This window comes from Geospiza fortis, unplaced genomic scaffold, assembly GCF_000277835.1.
Source record: "Geospiza fortis unplaced genomic scaffold, GeoFor_1.0 scaffold373, whole genome shotgun sequence".
NCBI classification, from domain to species: domain Eukaryota; kingdom Metazoa; phylum Chordata; class Aves; order Passeriformes; family Thraupidae; genus Geospiza; species Geospiza fortis.
In genome coordinates, this window is record NW_005054518.1 from 136,619 (window position 1) to 159,017 (window position 22,399).

The 22,399-nt window shown below is 46.7% G+C and overlaps 1 protein-coding gene across 1 annotated transcript; it reads right to left on the reverse strand.

Annotated features, from left to right (window-relative positions):
• Positions 1-12,463: 12,463 nt before the first annotated feature.
• On the reverse strand, positions 12,464-22,189 carry WNT9B (Wnt family member 9B). Its single transcript, XM_005429016.2, has 3 exons — positions 21,889-22,189; positions 14,382-14,647; positions 12,464-13,297 (listed from the first exon to the last, which is right to left on the reverse strand). Exons 1-3 carry the CDS (start codon positions 22,187-22,189, stop codon positions 12,821-12,823), a joined length of 1,044 nt encoding a protein of 347 aa, XP_005429073.1. The 3' UTR covers positions 12,464-12,820.
• Between the last annotated feature and the right edge of the window lie 210 nt (positions 22,190-22,399).

The window sequence follows — 22,399 nt, forward strand, 5'->3', positions numbered from 1 at the left end:
AATAATATATAATAATATATATATAATATATATAAAAATCTCCCCACTCAGTCCTGCTCAGATCAATGCCACATCTATGTTGTCTCCCACAGGAAAGCCAGAAGGTATAAATCCCATCAGATAAATGGGGCATGGGTTCTTCTCCAGGTATGTGATTTACAATTGCTTCTGCTCCGAGTTCAGACAAGTTTGGGAGTTTATATCCTTCAGAAATCAGTTTCTGAGCTGCAGGAGTTGTTGTGGCAGCTGATATTGTGAAGTCAGGGCAGAAGCAGTGTGTTCCTCCAGCAGAACTCACTCAGGGTTTCTGTGCCCATCACTGGAAATTTCTTCCTGTCACAAAGACAGTGAGAGGCATTTCCATAAAGCAACTTTAGCAGGACATTCAGTTCTGTTTTAGGTGTTGGGTGGGGGTTCTTTTCTCTAACTGGAATGACAGAAATTGCCTAGATAACTGTAGAAACTCTTTCACTGTTATCTTTGCTCAAGGCTTGTCTTATCTCTCCCCCAATACCACACTATGAGCTCCCTGTACTTCTCACCCCTTCCCTATATTTTGGCTTTTCAATATGTCCTGAGGAATCCAATAAAGGCTCCTGCAGGAATTTGCAGCAGCACATTCCTTTTCCATCATCATCTGCACTTTTGAGAAAAGCTCTTCTCTTATATATATCTCTCTCCTGACAGAATATGAAACCACAAGTATTTTAAGCTGAGACAAAGAAGGCAGAGGGCTGTAATCCAACCTGACAGCAAGGTTATTAATTGGGCAAGGAGAGGTTGAGCAGAGATTGCTCAGAGAGATCTAAGAAATGGCAGAAATGTTGGGAGGGGGCTCTCAGGTAGTTCTGGGCACTGTGGATGGGCTGCAGAGCCTCTCACCCACAGGACACCCAGCAGTCCCCAAAGGCAAAGGTGGGAGCAGAGATAGGGAGACCACACAGGGCTGGAGTGCACCCAGTGCCAGCATCTGCTTTCCTTCAGAGCCTGCTCTGCCTTTGATCCAGGGGAAAAGGGGGGCAGGAACTCTTTGCAGAATGTCTCAGTGGGATTTTGAGCAGCACAGGACCCTTTTCCTGAGAGTGCTCAGTGCTCTATGGAGGCAGGTTTAGGATCTGGGTGAAGGTTCAGGATCTGGGGGCAGGTTTAGGATCTGGGGCAGGTTTAGGATCTGGGAGCAGGTTTAGGATCTGGGGAGGTTTAGGATCTGTGTGAAGGTTCTGCCATCATAACCAGGTCAGGATCCCCATATCTGGACAAGCACCCATGCCACATTTATCTCATGGGATTTATTCCTTCTGGCTTTCCCGTGCAAGACAACATAGATGTGGCATTTACTTTTTAAAAATCTCATTTCCTGATTATTTAAAATATTATTTCCCAGTATCTCAGACATATTTTTATGTTGTCTATCCATCTGGATCTGTGCTCCCTGTAAATGAGGGATATTTGTTGTAACTCCTTTTGGGCTTGCTTTGCTAACTGAGACAACAATTGTTCCACTTTTCAGATTTTGATACTGGAATGGGCTGAACTCCTGTAAAACAACAATTGTTCCACTTCTCAGCCTCAGATTTTGATTTTGTCACAGGTGATGGAGAAATAAGGGAGTTGCACTCAAGGCTGGGGACCTGGTGAAGAAGAAGATATTGAAGGGTCTGCATGGTGCTGGCATGGCATGGATGGGCCTTAACCACAATATTTAAATAATTTGGTTGTAATGTAATCCAAATCCTTTAAAACTAGATTCTGGTTTTAATTACACAAGATTATTATTTGGGTCTTCTGCAACTTTTGCTGATATTAATTTACTCCAGTCATATCACCAGTAGGAACAAGTCCTGCCATGAATGTCCCTATTAGAGAAAAATTCCTTTGCAATTCCTTTATCAGTCTCATTTATATTGATTCATAATGGGCAATCTTTATTTTGGATTTTTAAAACAGAAGATGTGCTGTCACTTCATCAAATGAATGACAGAAAGTATCCTTCATACCTAGAAAAATCCAGCATATCCTTCTGAATTGATCAAAGAGGGAGATAAAATGGCAGACCTGGAAGAAAGAGACTTCCAGGATCTGTTTATTCTAACAGGGAATGGACAATGTGAGGCAGCAGTTTGCAGCTGAGGCTACACAGATTTATATTCTATCTCCTGTCAGCTTTTCCATCATCTCCTGGGCATCAGTGAAACCAGCCCATGGTTCCACAGAACCTCTGCCCCTCCTCCCCACTTCTCCAGTAACCCAAGGTTTGTTAAACATCATTGCTAATGACCCCAAGCTTCCGAGACATCTCCTTTTAACTTCACAGCAGCAAATTACCTGGCCCAAAACCACAGGAGACCTGATAGGCCAAGGAAACAAAACACCATCACTCTGGGTAAACAATCTCCATATTGCATCCTACTTTTGCACAAACACAGGCACAGCAAATAGTAAGAATTGTGTTTCCTTTCTCTGAGGTTCAGAGAATGTGAAACCCAGAGATATTCTTGGGAAGAATTGTGCCTTGCTTTTCTCTGTGAATAGAAATGTGGGGCTACACACTTGGATCTGGTAGGCCGAGGAACGCAAACACCAACACTTTGGGTAAATAATCTCCATATTGCATTCTACTTTTGCACAAACACAGGCACAGCAAATGAGATAAGAATAGTTTTTCCCTTCTCAGAGGTTCACAGAATGTGAAACCCAGAAATATTCTTGGGAAGAATTGTGCCTTGCTTTTCTCTGTGAAGAGAAATGTGGGGCTACACACTTGGGCCTGGTAGGCCGAGGAACCCAAACACCATCATTGTGGGTAAACACTCTCCATATTGTATCCTACTTTGGCACAAACACAGGCACAGCAAATGATAAGAATCGTTTTTCCTTTCTCTGAGGTTCAGAAACCCAGAAATATTATTGGGAAGAAATGTGCCTTGCTTTTCTCTGTGAAGGGAAATGTGACAACAGGTGACACTGGAGTTTTGCCTCAGAGCACATGAGGGTGGCCCACCCTGCTCATCCCCAAACCAAACCTCTGCTTGGGGGGTGTTGTGTTATCCTGTCAAAGCAGCCCAGTGGGACATGTCACTGTCTGTCTCACAGAAATCTCATTTTTGACCTTGGGCTACGAGCCCCAGACTGAAGCTCCTGTTCAAACCTGACCCAGCTCCCTCCAGAGCCGAAACGTGAGCCCAGCTCTGGCTCCTGACGTGTGTCACCCCCTCCTGCAGCCCCCCCATCCTTCCTGGGGCTGGGGGGGAGCAGAGCCCCCCGTGCTCCCAACACCTGCATGGGCTGAGGCTCCCAAAGCCCCTGGGCACTTGTGGGGAGCAGCTCAGCTCAGGGGCGGGAAATGCGCTTAAGGAGATTTTTTTTGAAAGGAAAAAAAACCCTAAAATGTGCTGGTTTCAGGTGACCTCAGGGTGTTTTTAGATAGCAGGGAGGGGATCCTTCTCCCCCTCTCCCAAGTCAGTAACACAAAAGTCACAGCCTGGATCAGTACAAGTTACTGATCTTTATTTCCCTGTATTGCATGGTGCTGGGATTGTCCAAGACCAGTACAAGTTACTGATCTTTATTTCCCTGCATTCCATGCTGCTGGGATTGTCCAGGGAAACAGGCAGGTCTGTCCTGACCTCTCCTTTCCCAACCATGTTTCCCACCTCATCTGCACTCATGTCCTGGCTCCTGCCCTCCCTGGGGACCTGTTGTCTCCTTAGCTGGGTGATGCTGCAGTTCCTAACCAAGAGGAACTTGCTGTTCTTTTTCTTTCCCTCTGTTTCCTCCCCTCCATCTCTAGACCTGCAGAATCCAGGGAGTGGATTAAACACCAGAACTGAAAGAGAGGAAAAGCAAAACAAACTTGATTTTGGACAGCAGCTGAATACTCAAAAATGGACAAGTACCTGTTTCCATCTCCCAGCTCTGTCATCAGGTGACTCTGATGGGCACAGGAGTGACTTTGTGAGTATTGACACCAACCCTGCTGACAGCTCTTCCCAGGACAAGCCCAACTCCCAAAACCTGGAGAGATGGGTGTGAACCATATCTGTGGCCACACCAGGAGCTGGGAGACCCCCAGCAATCCTCTTTTTCCTTTTTCCAGCTGCCTTTGAGTGAGGTCTGGCTGCAGCCCTGCCTGCCCTGCTCACCCCAGCCATGCCCCTGTGCTCCCAAGGTATTTTTGTGCTGCAGTTTGCCTGGGGCAGTGCAATGCCATGAATAACTTCCCTGCTAAAAGCAAGAGGGGATGGAGAAATGGAAGAGGCAGGTGGGTTTTTGGCGAGAGCAGCACCGAGGGAAAGATAAAGAATTTGGTTGAGTTAAAGAATTTGGGTTGAGTTGAGGGTGGGGGAGGGAACAGAAATTGCATAAAAAACAAGGGGAGGTAAAGGACATTGGAGGAAAGCCAAATGACAGCAGGCTGCAGGCAAGAAGGTGGAATTGAGGCAACACCAGGGCATGGGCTTGTGTCTCTACAACAGCATCAGATCCATGACAGGGCCAGCAGGTGATCAGAGTAACTGAATTAATGGGCAAGAGCTGAATCCAAGACCTTATGGAGACATTTCAGCAGCGTAGGGTTGTCTTGCCCAAATCTCCATCCTGCCCATCCATGGAGTTGTGTCTCCAGACCCACCAGGGTCAGATGGAGACCAGAAAAACTCTGCAGAGGAAACACCTGGGGGGATGTGGGGTGGGATGGGGGAGACACAGCAGAGCTGATCAGCATTTTTCTACAACCATCCACAATTTCTCCACATAAGCACAGGTCTGTGGAGGTGCAAAGCAGTGGAAATGTGAGAATCTCACTCCTCATCACATGGCACTGCACCTGGTGCTGCAGCAAATGGCTTCTGGCTCAGCACATGCTGGGCCTGGGATCTAACAGCCAAAAATCCACTCCCAGCTGCTTGTAGGGCTGTAGGAAAGCAGTTGGCAGCAGATGGAGCAAAGGTGGCAAAATCTAAGGGCTGTGTTGTACATTCAGCTAAAAGCTGAATCCCTGTAGGTAGAATATCTGCAAGGGTTCTGCCAGGGCCAGCAGCTGAGCACTTCTAATGTGCCATTTTTGGGACCTTTCCCTTGGAGTCTTGGGAGTTATTTCTGCCTCCAAAATGTTTCACCAACAGACATTGGCGACATCATCAAGATCTGGTGGATCCGAGGCATCAAGTTCTACAGATCTGATATCCACTAACCAAGACAAAAAGGAGAAGAATCTCCAAAATCCTCTGGAGAACATTCTTAACACTGGGTTAAAAAAGAGCAGATAAATGTAATTTCAGTGGGAAAACACCTGACTAGGAAATGAAGATTGTCAGTAAGTGCAGAAAACTTGGGATGTGCCTCTATCCATGGACAAAATGGATACAAAGATTTCAGCAACTGATATTTTGATGGGTAGTTTCTGTCTCATGTGGTTTCCAAGATGTTTTACCTATGGACATTAATATTTCAAATTCCTGGGTCACAGGGGATGCTGTCACTGACATATTTTCTGAAAAATTCCTTTGCCAGGATTTTTCTCCTGGGAGGCTGGGAAGTTTCTCCATGTTTTGCTCCTCTGGGATGTGATTTGGAGAACTGTTTACCCAGCATGTGAATTGTTTTTAATTAATGGCCAATCACAGCCAGCTGGGTCGGACTCTCTGAGTCTGTCACGAGATTTTATTATTCATTCCTTTTTAGCCTTTTGATGAAATTCTTTCTCTCTATTTCTTTAGTATATAAATTTCATAATGTAATGTAATATAATGTAATAATAGAGTATAATATAATATAATATAATATAATATAATATAATATAATATAATATAATATAATATAATATAATATAACATAACATAACATAACATAACGTAATATATAATATTATAAGATATTATATATTATATATACGCTATAATTATTTTATAATGTTATATAATTATATTATATTATATATTATAATGAATAATATTAAAATAATATAAAATATAAAACTAATATAGATTAGATTAGATTAGATTAGATTAGATTAGATTAGATTAGATTAGATTATATCAGCCTTCTGAAACATGGAGTCAATTCTCATCTCTTCCCTCATCCTGGGGACCCTCAAGCACCACCACAGGATGCTGACAGGAATGTGTTGTTTGGCTGGGAGCTGGCAGAGCTGATCCCTCCAAACTCTCATCCCAGGTTTCCATCAAAGGCTGGAAGCCAGAGCCAGGCCAGGCCCAGCAAAGCTGGCAGAGGGTTTCCTGCATTTCAAAAGTGAAACCTAGCAGAAGCCTTTACCCAAAGCCCTTCAGACAAGTGCAGAAGGAAGGCATTAGCAAGCACAGCACAGGTTGCAGAGGCCACTGTCCCAGGCACGGCTGTGGGATTTAAAACTTGTATAAGCTGGGAAAAAGTAGAGTGGAGTTCATTTGTCCTAAACCTTTAATACACCTCCTGCCTGGGAGCTGCCTCCTTCTCCTGGGCTCGCTCAGATTTGCAGCTTGAGACACCCAGGGTTAGGCTGGAAGCCACAGAAATGGTCAGGTTTAGAAAAATGGAGCCTGAGCACACACAGATACAGGGTCAGGGATGTGTCCTGGGGCCTGGCTCTGCCACAGCACAGCCCAGGGCACAGGAAAGGTTCAGCACAAGGAGCACAGGGTGGGCACAGGGATCCCAGCCAGATTTCACCCCCACAGGTCAGAGCAAACAGCCTCAGCTGCTGTTTCAGCAGCCAGGCTGAGAATAGGGACAGTGATGAGGGACACACAGCTCACACTTTGCTGCTGTGTTGGATTTACACAATAATTTAGGTGCAGTTGTGGAGGAGAGGGAAAAATTGCTTGACTGGGAATTGCCAGAGCCCCCCAGTAATGACATCAAACAGGATTGTGATTTGTGCTGTTCATTAAATGTTTCCATTGAGCTGCTTGCCCCCAAAGCAATGGTACTTTGGTCTTCCATGATGCTGCTTAGAGAAGGAACCTGGCTGGGAAGACACTGATGTGTCAATAAAAGACATTTCAAGCATTTCTATATTTAAGGTGTGACTAGCAAACCACCTTGTGTTTTCTCACAGAATCACAGAAATGTTTTGGTGGGAAGGGACCTTAAAAGCCTTTCTGTGTCCAGGGTCCTGCTGCTCTGCTGTGATTTCAAAGAGCTCCCTGGAGTCCCCAGTGCCTGGGGAAGAAGTGGCAGGAATGGTTGGGAGCTGTCCCAGCCCCTGCCAAAGCCCAGCACATCTCCCAAAACACAGGACCCAGCCCCAGAAGTCCTGATTTCCTGCACCCAGCAAGGGCAGGGATTTTGAGCGTGGGATTTTCCTGCCCAAATGAGCAGGGATCCCTCTGGCCTGCTTTGCCAGGAGCTCTTTCCCATGACACTTTAATCCCACTGGGACAGGAACAAGCAGCACCAGGAGGTTTCACTGCACCCACCCAGGGCTCACACAGCCCCTTCCACTCAACACCATGAAGAAAACAAATCCCTCACATCACCATTCTGCCAGGAACACATGATTTCCCCTGGGCTGGCACTGGTACTGGAGAACCCCTGGGCTGGCCCTGACACTGGAGAATGCCCTGGTGTGGCACTGACACTGTAGAGTGCCCTGGTGTGGCACTGGAGAGTCCCTGGTGTGGCTCTGTCACTGGAGAGTGCCCTGGTGTGGCACTGACACTGTAGAGTGCCCTGGTGTGGCACTGGAGAGTCCCTGGTGTGGCACTGTCACTGGAGAGTGCCCTGGTGTGGCACTGACACTGGAGAGGCACTGGGCTGACACTGGAGAGCCGCTGGTGTGACACTGGAGAGTGCCCTGATGTGATACTGGAGAGTGCCCTGGTGTGGCACTGACACTGGGGAGCCACTGGTGTGGCACTGGAGAGACCCTGGTGTGGCATTGACACTGGAGAGTGCCCCTGGGCTGGCATTAACAGTGGAGAGCCCCTGGGCTGGCACTGAAGGTCCCTTGGTGTGGCACTGACCCTGGAGGTGTCTTGGACTGTCACTGTTGCTGCAGCACGAGGCCAGTCCCTCATCCCTCCCTGCAAAGACTGAGCTGGGGTTCCCCAGCTCCCCTGGAGAACCTGCAGAGCACAGGGCACCTTGCAGTCCTGTCTTTGAGGCTCAACAACCTGCCCCAGTTCCACCAGGCCAGTTCCCAGGCTGCACAAGCTCTCACACCCAAACACGTGGCACAGCCAAAGGAGCATTGTTGGCTTTGCTGCCCCAGGAAAGGTGCCACTGATGTGTCATGGATGAGGTTTGGCTCCTCAAGGCAAAACCACCTGAGCTCAACCCACCTGGGCAGCCCTTACAGCTGGGCTGGAATGGGCCTTCCCAGTTATCTCCTGCACAGGGTGTGTGAAAAGAACTACAGGAATAACATCACTGTGACTGTGGAGGAATGGGGTGAATCAAAGGGATTTCCCAGGGCTGCTCCCTGAAAAGCAGAAATGAACATTTTTAAAAAACAACTGGTATTTATTGACTGACAAGAACACAGCAATGCAGACACTTGTGCAACATTGGACAACACATTATAATCAAAATGAATATATAAAAATTAACACAAGGTACAAGCAGGATTGTAATGCAACTTAAACCCCATAGCACCACTTTCTTTCTAGAGGAAATACAAGAAATATAAATAACACCCATACTTCTTGTCACACAAGTTATACATCTTGAGGTAGACAAAAGTTTTCTTTCCCTTAAAGCACAGACTTTTTTTTTCCTTAAGTGACATCTTTATTTGGCTGAAATTGTCCTCCAGGTCTGACACGAGGTGCAGAGTGACACTTGCAGGAGAGCCTGTGGGATGGATGGATGGATGGATGGTGGATTTCAATTTCCCCCATAAAACAGACATGCTGGATCCATGACCACCAAGCCCGGGAATGCAACACACCAGGAGAGGTAATAAAAGCTGGAGTAGGAAGTCCACAGAGGGACAGGGACAGGAACAGGGACAGGGACAAACCTGTGTGAGCAGTGTAGCCCCTGTGTGTGCAGTAAGGACCCTGGTTTGGAGCTATGGCTGTTTCCAGGTTATTTGGATTTTAGGTGCAGAGGAGAAGATTCAGTCCAAACCAAAACATTCCCAGCAAAGCCTGTGCAGCTCAGACTTTTACCATCAGTAGTCAATGAGGTACATTTGCACTTGGAAAAGGGTTTTTTTATAGGCAGGGTATGAGATTTCAGCTTTGCTGGTGAGAAGATTTCTTTGTCAAGACCTAATGCAATCCCCTTGTTATTCCAGTCATTTACACATATAACCAAATCCACAGGATTTGCAGTACATTTAAGGTGTGTGGCACAACTAAAAAGTCCAAATGGACTTCCAGATCTACACAGCCCAGAGCTCCGGGAGGTGGCAGAAGAGCTTTGTTCATGGTTCAGAGCAAAATACAATTCAAGCCTAAGAATATTGAGGGCCATACAGACTCAGGTTTTGCTCCCTGCTCCCACTGGTGTCAGTTGAATTAAATCACATTTGGAATATCAACCCAACAAAATAGCCCTGGACAACTGAATGAAATAAAAACCTCAAAACCACCACAATATCTGTCCCAAGCAAACTTTTTCCCTCCCTTACCCATGGGACCATCTCTAAAAAACTCAGTGCTGAAGGACACCAAACAGATTGACATCAGTGTTGCCTCAAACTAAAACTATGCTCAAGTCTCTTTCCAATCCTCAAACTGGGCATTTGTAATTATTTATTTCTTTCCCATCAATGTTCATAATTTTGTTTCCAGCCCTTGAGGCTGGGCTGCCTGGCAGGGGTTGGACAGGAAGATTTGCAGCAGTGCCAGGAGGGGCTGAAGGGGGCTCTGAGTTAACCAGAGCAAAACTGGGGGACATCAGATGTCCTTGTCCAGACCTGGTTTAACAGTGAACAACCCAAATTCACTCCAGCCCAATGCCAAACCTCCACAGCCCACTGAGCCCAAACCCACCCCTGGGTACCAGAGACTGAACCATCTCTTCCTCAGATCTTCTCCAGCAGCTGTAAGCCACACAGGACAAAGAATTTCCAAAAGTCCCCTTTGGAACATGAAGAAACTTATTTTTCCCTGACATTTGGTTTTGTCCAGTTCTTATTCAGCAATTCCTGTGCAGCTTTGATAAAAGCAAGAGGACAGAGTGGTGCCTCCTCCACTTGTTTCCCAAGGAATGGGATCCAACTCTTTCCACTGAGCCACAGATCCTGTTTAAATGGGAATGATCCATGTAATGGCATGGGATCCCAAAGTACCCTCCCAAATTGGGGTATTCCCTCCCTCTCTGGTGCTGGACAAGGCTGGAGGTCAGTGGGGCAGAGGGTTTGGGATCAATAGTTCAGCCAGAGCAAGTTCCCCGCTCACTTCACCCACAATGCCAATTTTAGCTTATTTGGAAGCTTTTTCATTGAGTGCTCAAAATTGAGACTCGTGGGAAGATTTCAACTCCAAAAGGATTAAAAGCAACATATAAATAATGGTCTGCTCTTGGGTATTTAGGAGGTAAAAAAAAAGTAAGGCTAATTAAGCCTATTTGCAGTATTATGTCTGTCATAAACTCTTTAATTCAGTTCAAGTCAACGTGAGCCAGAAAAGGGATAAAAAGGAATAAGCCCTTTAAAGGACCTGTAGCTGGTGAGAGGGAAGTGGCCTCCAAACAGCCAGTTAATGCTTGATCTGCCTGAGACTGCTCCGTGCCAGCACTGGAGGGAGCAGAAGTCAAAAACAGTTGTAAAAACCAAAAGGGCAACAAAGTCAAGGTAAAGAGAGTGTGAACACACATTCTTCACTGCAGGGGATTGCTCAGAGCAGCTGTAATGAGTTGCTGAGCTGCTCCACTCCTGCAGATCCACACAGGCAGATCCCACACCTCTGGGGAGAGCTCCATCCTGCTGGAATTCAGCCCAATTCCACCTGTGGATGAGTCCATCTTGCTACCCACACCAGCATCTTCACCCCTTACACTGCCAGTGAATTTGGATTTGAGCTTTAGGGTTCCAATATTCTTTGCAGCACCAGCCCATCTGCACTCTGGCTGGTTTGTACCCAGAGTAAATACAGCAGGTTTGTTACCTCAGGGACAATCCAGAGCTGCTGCAGGATCAACCAGGAAAACCCAGGAGCAGAAAAAGCACACCCAGAGAGGCTGTGCTACACCTCCATTTACCTGGTGGCCAGGTCAGGGGGTGCCTATGCCATTCCCAAAACTGCTCCCTAAATCAGCCGAAGGAACTGAACAGGCTGGGTCTGGTGTGTTTAGCTAAAAATCAAAGGGAAAAACAAGGTTTAAAGTAAGCTCATGACTCTATAAGAGCCTGTGCTTTTTTCCCCAGGCCACCTTTCCTCACCCTGCACAGGCTGGACCATACCCAGGGGCTGGACATACCCAGCTTCTCAGGGCAGGGATTGTGACTCATGACTGGCAAATTTTTCAGTGGCTCCCGTGGTTCCTAATTCCCTTTCAGAGGCTTTACCTGTCATTGGCACAGGGCAGGACTGTGGGATGTGACACACCTCAGGCACCAGGCAGAGTGTGCTGCACACAGTACAAAAAGATGATTGATTGATTGATTGGGGAGGAGGAGGAAGAAGAGAGATTTATAACTGGCACCATCACCCTGGATCACCACCAATAAATACCCCCTGGGAGGCCAAGTGCTGCAGAGGGGTGACTTCACAGCCCTCAGCTGAGTTCCTATGGCTCAAACACTGTCACTGCAGCAGTTCCAGGTGACCTGGAACAGCAAGGTTAAAATGCACCTGGAGTCCAATATCCAAACTACAGACCTGGGAGGTGATGGGCATGAGCTCCCTTTGTAAGCTGGTGTTTCTGAGGCACAATTCTTGAGCCAAAATGAGATTATTCAGCAGTGCGTGGGTGAGTTGGCAGCAGAAAGGGTTCAGCCAGCTCCCAGGGCATGGCACTGGCAATTCCCCACTGCCAGAGTCCTTCTGCCCTGGTGCAGGAGCATGGCTGGCCCTGCCACACCTGGGCCAGTCTGGTTGTGGCCTCCCCAGTCCCTTAATCCTCTTCTCTGCAGGATCCAGGGCACAAGACCTCAGTGTCCTAATGTCACCACCTCAATGCATCTCCATGAGTGAACCTGAGGGGTGCAGAAGGAGGATTTTCCCACACAGGTGAGTACAAGTTTGAACTTGAGGGACATTTGTGGCTGCATCAGGGCTTCTGCTGTGCCCACATCCCCTCTGCTCTCTGTCCCTCCTTCCTGACCCCATATCCAACAAAAAACCTCTGGTTTTCCCTGCTCATGAAGGGGCTCTCCCCAGGCTGGAGCGTCTCAACGCTGAGGTTGGAGCATCTCAATGCTGAGGCTGGAGCATGTCACACCGAGGTTGGAGCATCTCAACCCCGAGGTTGGAGCATCTCAACCCAAGGCTGGAGCATCTCAACGCCAAGGATGGAGCATCTCAACACTGAGGTTGGAGCATCTCAACCCAAGGCTGGAGCATCTCAGTGATGAGGTTGGAGCATCTCAATGCTGAAGTTGGAGCATCTCAGTGCCAAGGTTGGAGCATCTCAATGCTGAGGTTGGATCATCACAACACCCAGGCTGGAGCATCACAACACCCAGGCTGGAGCATCTCAACCCAAGGCTGGAGCATCTCAGTGCCAAGGTTGGAGCATCTCAACGCCAAGGCTGGAGCATCTCAATGATGAGGTTGGAGCATCTCACGCTGAGGTTTGGGCATCTCAACGCTGAGGTTGGTGTAGCACAGCACACATTTGGTGCTCACCTTTACCCTGACCCCACAGCAGAGAGCCATGTCCCTGTCTCCCTGCTGCTCCCCTGGACTCGCCTTGCCCCTTGGGGCTGTCCCTACTGCTTGCAGCTGTAGACCACCTCCTCCTGCATGCACTGCTGGCACTCCACGTAGCAGCACCACTGCACCTGGCAGTGGCACGAGAAGGTGACCAGGCGGCTCTGGGTGTTGTAGCCCCGGCCACAGCACATGCTGTCGCAGTTGCCCTCGCGGGAGCAGGTCCTGCCCGGGCTGCCCAGGGAATATTTGCTGGGCCGGCAGAAGCTGGGCGAGTCCTCCACGTACACCAGGTCGGTGGGGCGCGGCAGGGCGGGCTGCTTGCCCGAGCGGCCGTGTCTGTGTGGCCCTGCCAGCTCCGAGTGTCCCACGGCGTCGTTGGTGGTGCTGAAGACCTTGACGGCGTCATCGTAGCGCAGCTTCAGGAGCCGCCCAATCTCATGGAAGGGCGAGAGCTGCTTCCAGCACGTCCGCACCGCGCACGAGCCCGACACACCGTGGCACTTGCAGGTGGTTTTGAGGCCGTTCTTCACCGCCTAGTGAGGAAGAAAAGTAGGTGGTTATTACCTGCCCGGGCCTAGTTCTGGTAGAGGCAGCGGCTCAGATCGCAGACAGCTGCAAGCGCTTCAGTTTTATTGGCATTGTTTCTAGGTTATGGAGGAGAAAATGTTAATAATAATTTTTAAAAAAGCAAAACAAAAAAACACAACCAAACAAAAAAAAACAACCCAAAAAAACTTAAAAAATCCCCACCAAAACAAACAAAAACCCAAAACTAAAAAAAAAACCAAAACAAAAAACCAAAACAAAACAAAACAAAAAACCCAAAACAAACAAACAAACAAAAAACCCCCAAAAGAAACAACACAAAAGAAAGGAACCCAAAAAAAACCAAAAAAACACACCAAACAGAGGAAAAGCTACAGAATTGACAGGTGAACCAGAGAGTGGATAGCCTGAGGAGGATAACCAGCTGAACACCAAATAAGTTCTTATTAATTCTACTTGGCGCAGTAGGAGTAGTCAATCATAAAACTGAGTATCTCCAACATGGTGAATTCCTTTAGGTGTATTCAAATGAAGACAGTGCTCTAATTAAACAATCAATTTGACTCAGTAAACGGAAGACAATGATGTTGAGTCAGTAGCCTGTAACGTACAGGTGAAAATGTTCAATCTGATGATCTCCCTGACCCAAACCTGTGATGGGACTCGTACCATAGCAAGTCACCAGCAGACTCATAATTGATCTCAAGAGTTTCAGTCTTTAATCAGCTTCACACATGCCACCAGCTCTAAACTCCAGCTGTTCTCAGAACCCCCTGTGGCCCTGGCATAACCCCTGGAGTCATTCAGCTGTGGAGTTTCACAGCTGTCACTGTGCTATGTCTCCCTGTCACCCACCCTGCTACCACTGGAGGACACAGGATGCTCCTCTGCCACACAACATGCATCTCCTCACCCAAGAGCTCAGGAGACTCTCAGCACCACAAGGCCCAGGACACACAGGTGAACAGGTCTGGTTTGTGAGCAGGGCAGTGAAAATTCCTCTCACATACAGGATGGGTTGGAAGAAAAGTCCCAAACTTCATTCCAAGCCCGCCAAGGCGCAGCTCCTACCTTGATGCCCACATTGGTGTTGTGGATGTCCACCTTGGCCCGCAGGTCTTTGCCGATCCTCTTCTGGCCCAGGAACTTTTTCAGGAACTTGGTGCTGTACTTGAGGTTGTCCCCGCAGACACCCCACTGCCAGGCCTTGCGGTTCTCCAGGCCCGGGGAGTCGTCGCAGGTGCAGCGCTCCATGCGCCCCGCGCTGCACGCCCGCGCCAGCGAGTGCGTCAGCGCCGCCGAGGACACGGCGTACAGGAAGGCTGTCTCCTTAAAACCTGCAGGGGACAAGGGTTGCTGGTTGTGGTAAATAGGTGTGATTCGTGCTGGCAAAATTGACAACGGTAATCAATATTGGTGCAGTAATTAATGTTTGGAAATAATAAAACAGTTACAAGGTGTAATGCTGTAGCAGGCTCTATGGAGCTTACGAGAGCTCCATGGAGGATTGAGACTTAACAGCAGGAACTGCTGAGTCATGATGAGACAGCAAAATAAGCTCCTGTCTTCTACTCCTTTCTCCATAGCTTATCTCTGTAACCTCATAGGTCACTTTTCCCTGACCCTTACTATTGGACAAGTTTGAATACCCCTATACCCTATAAAAAGGGGCTGTTTTAGCCCATTCGGCAGAAGAAGAGCTGTTGCTGGAGCCCTTCACATACTCCCCAGTAAACCATCACTGTGGAACCGCCAGGACCTCTCCTTCTCCTCTCTTGTGTTTGCTTCTGCCCCAGCCAAAGGTGCCCTAGCAAGCAAGCAAAGAGCTGAAATCCTAAGAGAGCTGAGAATCACTGGAGAGCTGACAATCACTAAGCTTGCTAAGGGCAGCCTGCGGTGGCTGTGAGCTGACTGGGTATTCGGGCACTCTGTCTCCCAGAGGGACTGAGTAACCGGACTATGCTGCATCGTTCGGTGATAAGGCCAAGATCGGGGCTTTATCACATAATGCCAAGAAAGAAAGGGAGAGGAGGGGTTCCACCCCCCCTTGTCCTGCAGATGTTCAAGGCAGGAAAAAGCAAGAGATAACAGTTACTAAAAATTAACAGAAAGAAGGGAAAATCTGCTTGGGTCCCAGGAAAATGCCAGCTATAAGAGATTTATTGCTTTGATGCTTAAATATAATATTATGTTAGTCTTGGCTTACATTATACTGGCTTGGTATGCATGTGTAACCCAAGGGTGAGTTGAAGGACATTGAAGAAGAGGAGAGGCCTTCATCAAAAATGACCCCCAAAGACTGGTGCGACCACCAAAACGAGTGGTGGAGCATGCGCGGTACAGGTGGTGATGAGGGCGGAGGTAGAAGTGTGATGAATAGAAAATGGGAGGAGATGACATTGACACCTGGCTTATAAGGGGGGAATCTTCACTTGGCAAGTTCGTACGTGAGGTGGCCGGGGTCCAGAGCCCTGCACTCCATACCCTGCAGTTTATCTTTTGCTTATGCGCTGTTATTGGAACCAAATTATCCCTTATTTTTAATCAAATTTTATTGTCAATATTTCAAGTGTATCCAATTTTATATATTTCCTAAATGATTCCATTAAAATTGCTGCTACCTCAAATATTGTTTGGTTTTTTTTAATTGATGGGATAATTGGGCAAACATAACACTGGTGATGTCATGGTTTGCCTCAGATACCCCAGGTTTCTCCTTCATAATTCCCTGCCAGGTGTGTCAGGCATATCTTCTTCCCCCTCCCCTGCCCTCTGCCGAGCACTGTCTGTCAATTTTGGCATTCCAGAAGTGCATTGAGTGATTGAGCAGATTCAAAAGATGCCTCCTACCCCTGGGGGGACATTGGGACATCCAGGTGACTGTAAAGGTTCTGAAGCTGTTCTCCTCCCCAAAGCAGGATTCAATCCCTTAGGTCATGGTGTGACTATGACATTTTAACCAGGAAACAAAGTACAGTGGCTGAATGAAAATTTCATGTAGAGACATGAGATCAGACAGGAATAGGAATATTGATACTCACGAGCTTCACAGAAGTTTCAGAAACTCTGACTGACACAAACTTGACCCAAATGCCAAAATATTTTTATTTATTTATATTTACCTCCTCTCTTTTTCAGGCCTGGGGAAAATCTTAATATTTCCTCTAGAGTTCATTTGCAGGAAGAAAAAAAAAACCTAATAATGGGAAATTGTTTAGCAAGTCTAAAATATAGGAATTAGTGCAAGGAAGAGAGAGACAGGTGACTGATCAATAGCTTTGAGTGCAGGAATGGATAAGATCAGCCAAAATAGAAAAAAAATTGGTTTATGGAAGATAGAGCACTTATACATTGCATGGAAGAAAACATAATGAAGAAAACAAATACTCCACATGGGAAAATTCCAAATTTCCTTCCACATCAGAAGGAAAATCTGTTTTCCCCAATAATAGAAGAGAGAGAGAGACAACCACAGAGACTTGACCAAGACTTGGAAACCACTTCTAGAATTCACCAAGTCCAGCCTCAAATGTCTCCATCATTCTGTTCCCTCAAAGAATTCCCATCCTGCTGTAACAGTGGATCAGAACACTGAGAGCTGAAATCTGAGTGATGTCCACCATAAACATGACCAAGAGAGCAGGACAAAGAGTTCTCCTGGTGGTTGCCAGCAAGAAGAATGAAAAATGTGGCTAATCATGAACATAATGGAGAGGCTTCATTAGCAACTTCAATAGACTTCAGAGGACCTCTTTGGAATTGCAGAATTTTAGATAAAGATCTACCAACAGCATGGACATGAGGGGAGAGCTGGGGAAATATGGAGGAGACAAGGAGATCAACCAACAATCTGCTTCCTGCCTCAACATTGCCCCATGGCCACGGGGGCAATAATTTGCAATTAATCTCTCTGGTCGATGATCCTCTGCAAAATTTCTCGGGGTACTCTAAAGATAATGAAAGAATGTCACCAAATCCACCAAAAGTTTTGTAAAAGCTGGAATGGGATATGGTCAATGCAGGCTGTGGACAGCAGCATGATGCTCACACATTTTCCAGCAGTGCCTCACCCTCTCCAGAGGAACTAAGAGAGGAGAACGGATACTTGAGATCCTAAATCTGCTAAATCATTCCAGCAGCCTATGTCCAAATGCTTACCAGATTTCCAACACCCTCTCTGACATCCCAGAGGTGAGGAGAGCATTCCAGAGGCCCTTTCCCATGCCATGAGGAGCCAGCAGGCTCCACAGCCCCTGCTAAATCTGACTCTGTGGATCACCACACTGCTCCTGCTATTTCAGATGCTTTGGTTTCCCCATGTTTTCCTGGCCAGTTTTCAGCCCACTGGAAATCAGAGGCCATTGCTGTGGTCAGGCCACTGCAGACAGCAGCAACTGCAGATACCCAGCAGACTTTGAAACGTCTCCTTCTCCTTCAAACAAAGCTTCAACACCACCAGGCTGCCAAATACTTGTCCGAAAAGTCTAAGATGATTCCCTTCACTCTGTCATGAGGAATCAATCACCATTTAATTGTTAATTCACAGAACTAATGAGGGAAGTAAAAGCTGTCCTTCAGCGGAGCAGCTGCTGGATTTTCAGGAGGACACGCCACAAATGGCAGCAATCAGCTCCAAGGAGCACAATTTGGGATCTGAACAGAGGCTGCTCCTTGTGCCCTGCTATGTCTCCTCTCACAGTGACAACAGAGCTCCTGTCACCACAGGCAGTGGGGCCTGGAGCCAATTCTGGGCTCTCAGAGCTTGGGCTGGGGATGGGTCGCTGCCCTGACCCCACTGAGTTCTTGTCAGGGACAGAATGGAACCTGAAACTCTTGGTGCAGGGGGAACATCTGGGTGCAGATGTCTCTGCGGGGCAGTTTGGCTGCAAACATCCAGCACAGAGATGGATTTCAGGAGGCTGCAGCAAAGCAGCTCCCTCTGGTAGGACCTGCCATGTGTCCAAGCCTAGCCCTGAGCTCTCCAGCAGGATTTCTTAGCTCTGCAGCCTGTAAATACAGAAGGACTTTGCTGCAATGCACTGTTGTGTGCTGTGGTGTGCTCCAGACCACAGGGAAAATTGTAATGGGAGGAATTTTGCTGTGGGGTGACTCTGACAAAGGAAAGATGCTCAGGGTCAGAGTTTTCCATGCTGTAATGAAGGAATGTGAGCGTTTCAGAGCAGGTGGAGGAGGCATCTCTCTGAAAACAATAGCAAAACTAAAAACAAGACATAGAAATATAGAAATATTTAGGATGGGAGGACTTTTGAGGTCTTCAGAACAACCTCCTGCTCAAAGCAGGGCTGGCTCCAATGCCAACTGCTCGGGGCTTTTTTGCTCAGAAGAATTTTTTCCTCCAAATCTCCCATCATGGAAATTCTGTGTCTGTGAGTCACCCCTCCTCTGCTGTACCACCCCTGGATTGCTCATGACAACAGTGAAACCACTGCTGGAAGGTCAGAGTCCAACCAGCAGGAGGCAAAGGAGTGGATTAAGAGATGGAAGGATTGCAGAGCACTCATTTCTCAAGAATAATTTTGTGAGTGGCTGGCTCTGACCTCTTTGCTAAAGGTATTTATTTCCCAGATCACTGAGTTGTTTGAGATGAAATTCTGCTTCACCTGACTTCCAGCAGCCCTTAATGGCACACCCAGGATGTCAGAAGGGCATCACTGCTTTCCATGATTTTATAAAGACACCAACTGCCCCTGTGTAACAAGGTGGCTTGAAATCATTTAACTCTTTCCATGGATCTTTAAAGGAGTGGAGAATGAATGCAGGGGGATTTTGCATGGATCACTGAGGAGTAAGAGGTGTCATAAAGGTTGCAGATAATGCAAAAGGAGTTTTCCAGTTGTACCCAGAGAACTATCAAGGGTAAAAAATGGTGTAGACTGGTAAAATAAATCTGGCATTTCACAAGCCAGAAAACCCTTGGCTTATTTTTGGTTGGTTGGTTGGTTGGTTGGTTGGTTGGTTGGTTGGTTGGTTGGTTTTTGGCATCTCTAGAAGCAGGAAAAGCACTGATGATCCAGATCAGTCACACAAGTTTGTCAGCTGGGATTGCAAATTGACTGTGGCTTTTCACCTGGCCCATCTCACTGGGAAGGACCTTTTCCACTCTCTTGCACTCTTAAGACCATTTAAGACTGCTAAAAATCTGTATTTTTCTTCATGGTTTCCCTAGGACCATGGAGATATCAAATGATTTAAACATTCCTAAAATGCCTCATCACTACCTGACTGACAGGGGAGAGTTGCATGACCAACAATTTCCAAGAAAGTTCCAACAAATGTCACAAACAGATCAAAAGTGGCAGCTGAAAGCCATGTTCATGTTCTTTATGAAAGAAACAAACCCCTTTGCAAGCTAAAGGAAAAATGAGAACTAATAATTGCTCCCAGCCAAGTGTCCTGTCACACAGGGGCTGCACACAGCATACCTGGCTGTATTAAATCATCATTTGATCCTTAAGATTGTGTAATAAAAGTTTTCAAGCACTTATCCCCATCTGCCAAAACAGGTTTGAAATTACAGGTGATATTTTATTTTGTCAGTTGGGAGCCCATGGAAATGTTAAGGCATGCCACTGCCAGATAATTAAATGTTTTCCAGCTATTTGAAGATGAGGATTATTCAATTGTCATTTTCAAGTTCTTTGAGGTTGATGAAGGTGCAGATGTAAGAAAGACACTCAAAATTATCATGAACAGCTCCTTCCACTGCTTGCTAAAAATTCACAGTAGAGCCTTGCAATGAAGAAAATCTGATCTTGCATGTCCTGACTTAACAAAATATTAAGTTGATATTTAATGTAATAAAAATTGATATTTTAAAAAGGAAACATTAAAAAGTTTCGATCCCAATGTTAATTAAAATTAGCATTGATTTTCATCAAAATTAATATTGGCTTCTTCAGGTCCTTTTTTAAAAACATTGAGTTACTAAACATTATCAAAGGACTGAAACTCAATGAATCTGAAGGCTGAAGCTTAGTGAGTGCTAATAGAAATTATTGAAGGGCTGAGGCTCTGTTACAGTCAGGCTTTGGTTGGATCAGGGCAGGTCTGGCAAATCCTACATGCATTCTCTGGGAATTTTTACTAAGAAATAATTTCAGTGTCCATCTTCGTTGTATTTTTCTCAAGCATTGGAAGGATTTATTATCCTTCCCTGCTCAAATCCAGGCCTTACAGGACAATTTCTTCATCTAAAGCATTTGGGGAAAAAAAACCCAGTGGGTCTTCTGTCCACTCTGCCCAAATTTCTCCAAATTTATGTGAAAAAGTCTTAGGAGAGATTTGTCAGCATGCACTGAGATGTCTGCATGCAGATAAATAGCTTTTTCAAACAGCAAACAGGTTTAAATTTTGTATTTGAGAATAACAGGGGTTTACATGCATGAATATCCAAGGCATTAAAGGGATTTTTTTCTTTAACTGACCCTGTGGTGGAAGAGGTTTTACAGTGACTTCTGTGAGCCAGAGAGAAGGTTGAAAAGAGGATCCATGTTTACCCCTGAAAGGATTTCCTACCAAGGTTGTTGACGAAGAAAGAAAGAAGGATAAATAAGAGAAACCTGCAACTGCCTGTTCCAATGAGCACTTTGTCTCTGGTGACCAATGGGTAAAGTGTAAACTTATGAGCTTAGTAAGAATGCATAAAAAGCATGCAGGCCATAATAAAAACAGTTTGAAGCCTTCTGAAAATGGAGTGTGGCTTTGTGTTGTCTCCATCTCTACCACGACCTCGTGTGAGATGTAATTTGGGACAATCCAGAGTTTCTCTGGTCACCAACAGTGGAAGAGGTTTTACAACAACTTCTGTGAGCCAGAGAGGAGTTCGATGAGAGGATCCATGTTATCCCTGAAAGAATTTCCTACCAAGGTTGTTGACCAAGAAAGAAAGAAGAAATGCAAGAAACCTGCAACTGCCTATTCCAATAAGTGCTTTGTCTGAGTAAAGTGACTAAAGTGTAACTTATGAGTTTTCTAAGAATGTATAAAAAGCATGAAGTTTGCAAAAGTAGTTGAACAGTTATGAGCTTTCTAAGAACATATAAAAAACATGCAGTTTGCAAAAACAGTTTGGAGCCTTCTGAAAATGGAGTGTGGCTTTGTGCTGTCTCCATCTCTACCACGACCTCGTGTGAGATGTAATTTGGGACACTCCAGAGTTTCCCTGGACTCCAGCGGTGGAAGAGGTTTCACAGTGACTTCTGTGAGCCAGAGAGGAGTTGGATCAGAGGATCCATGTTTACCGCTGAAAGAATTTCCTACCAAGGTCCTTGACAGATAAACCAAGAAAGAAAGAAGGATAAATAAGAGAAACCTGCAACTGCCTGTTCCAATAAGTACTTTGTTTGTCTCTGGTGACCAATAAATGTAAACTTCTGAGCTTTGTAAGAATGTATAAAAACTTTGCATGCCATAATAAAACAGTTTGAATGAAGCCTTCTGACAATGGAGTGTGTTGCTTTGTGTTGTCTGCATCTCTACCACTACCTCATGTCAGATTTAATTTGGGACGCCCCGGGTGCTGCAGCCAGGGTTTCCCTGCACACCAACTACCTTGTACCTCTCTTGAGCAGGCTGGGCCGTCCCTCCAGGCTGCAGTTCCAGCGCTCGCTGCGGAACTGGAACTGGCACTCGAGGACGCCCAGGCGGATGGCGTCGCGCAGCGTCTCCGCCAGCCCCGGCTCCCTCCGGCACAGCCGCCTCTGCTTGCGGGACAGCTGGAGCAGCTCGCACTGCTTCACGTGGCCCTGGCCTGGGCCAGAGCCCCCCGAGGCGCCCAGGGATGGGAACTGGGTCAGGGCTTCCTTCCCGGTCAGGCTGGAGGGAAAGAAGCGGGAGAGGAGGCGAGTTAGGGAGGACATCGCTGGGAGTGGTGCCCTAGAACAGAGACTGGGCAGAGCTAAAGAATAAAGTAGGGATTTATTAAAAAGCCTCAATGGATCGTAGACAGAGCCAAAGAATAAAGTAGGGATTTATTTGGAGGCCTCAATAAATCCACCCTGGGCAGCACAAGAGCCCAGCCAGGGCTGCACCCCAGGTGAACCCAAATGGTCGCAAAATGAACCCAAGAT

Bases quoted from the DNA above. Each gene is read 5' to 3' on its own strand.
- WNT9B (XM_005429016.2), bottom strand. From the start codon at position 22,189: ATGTCCTCCCTAACTCGCCTCCTCTCCCGCTTCTTTCCCTCCAGCCTG. The intron at 14,648-21,888 runs GTACAAGGTAGT...TGTCCCCTGCAG, and splicing joins GCCCAGCCTGCTCAAGAGAG to GTTTTAAGGAGACAGCCTTC. The intron at 13,298-14,381 runs GTAGGAGCTGCG...CTTCCTCACTAG, and splicing joins ACACCAATGTGGGCATCAAG to GCGGTGAAGAACGGCCTCAA.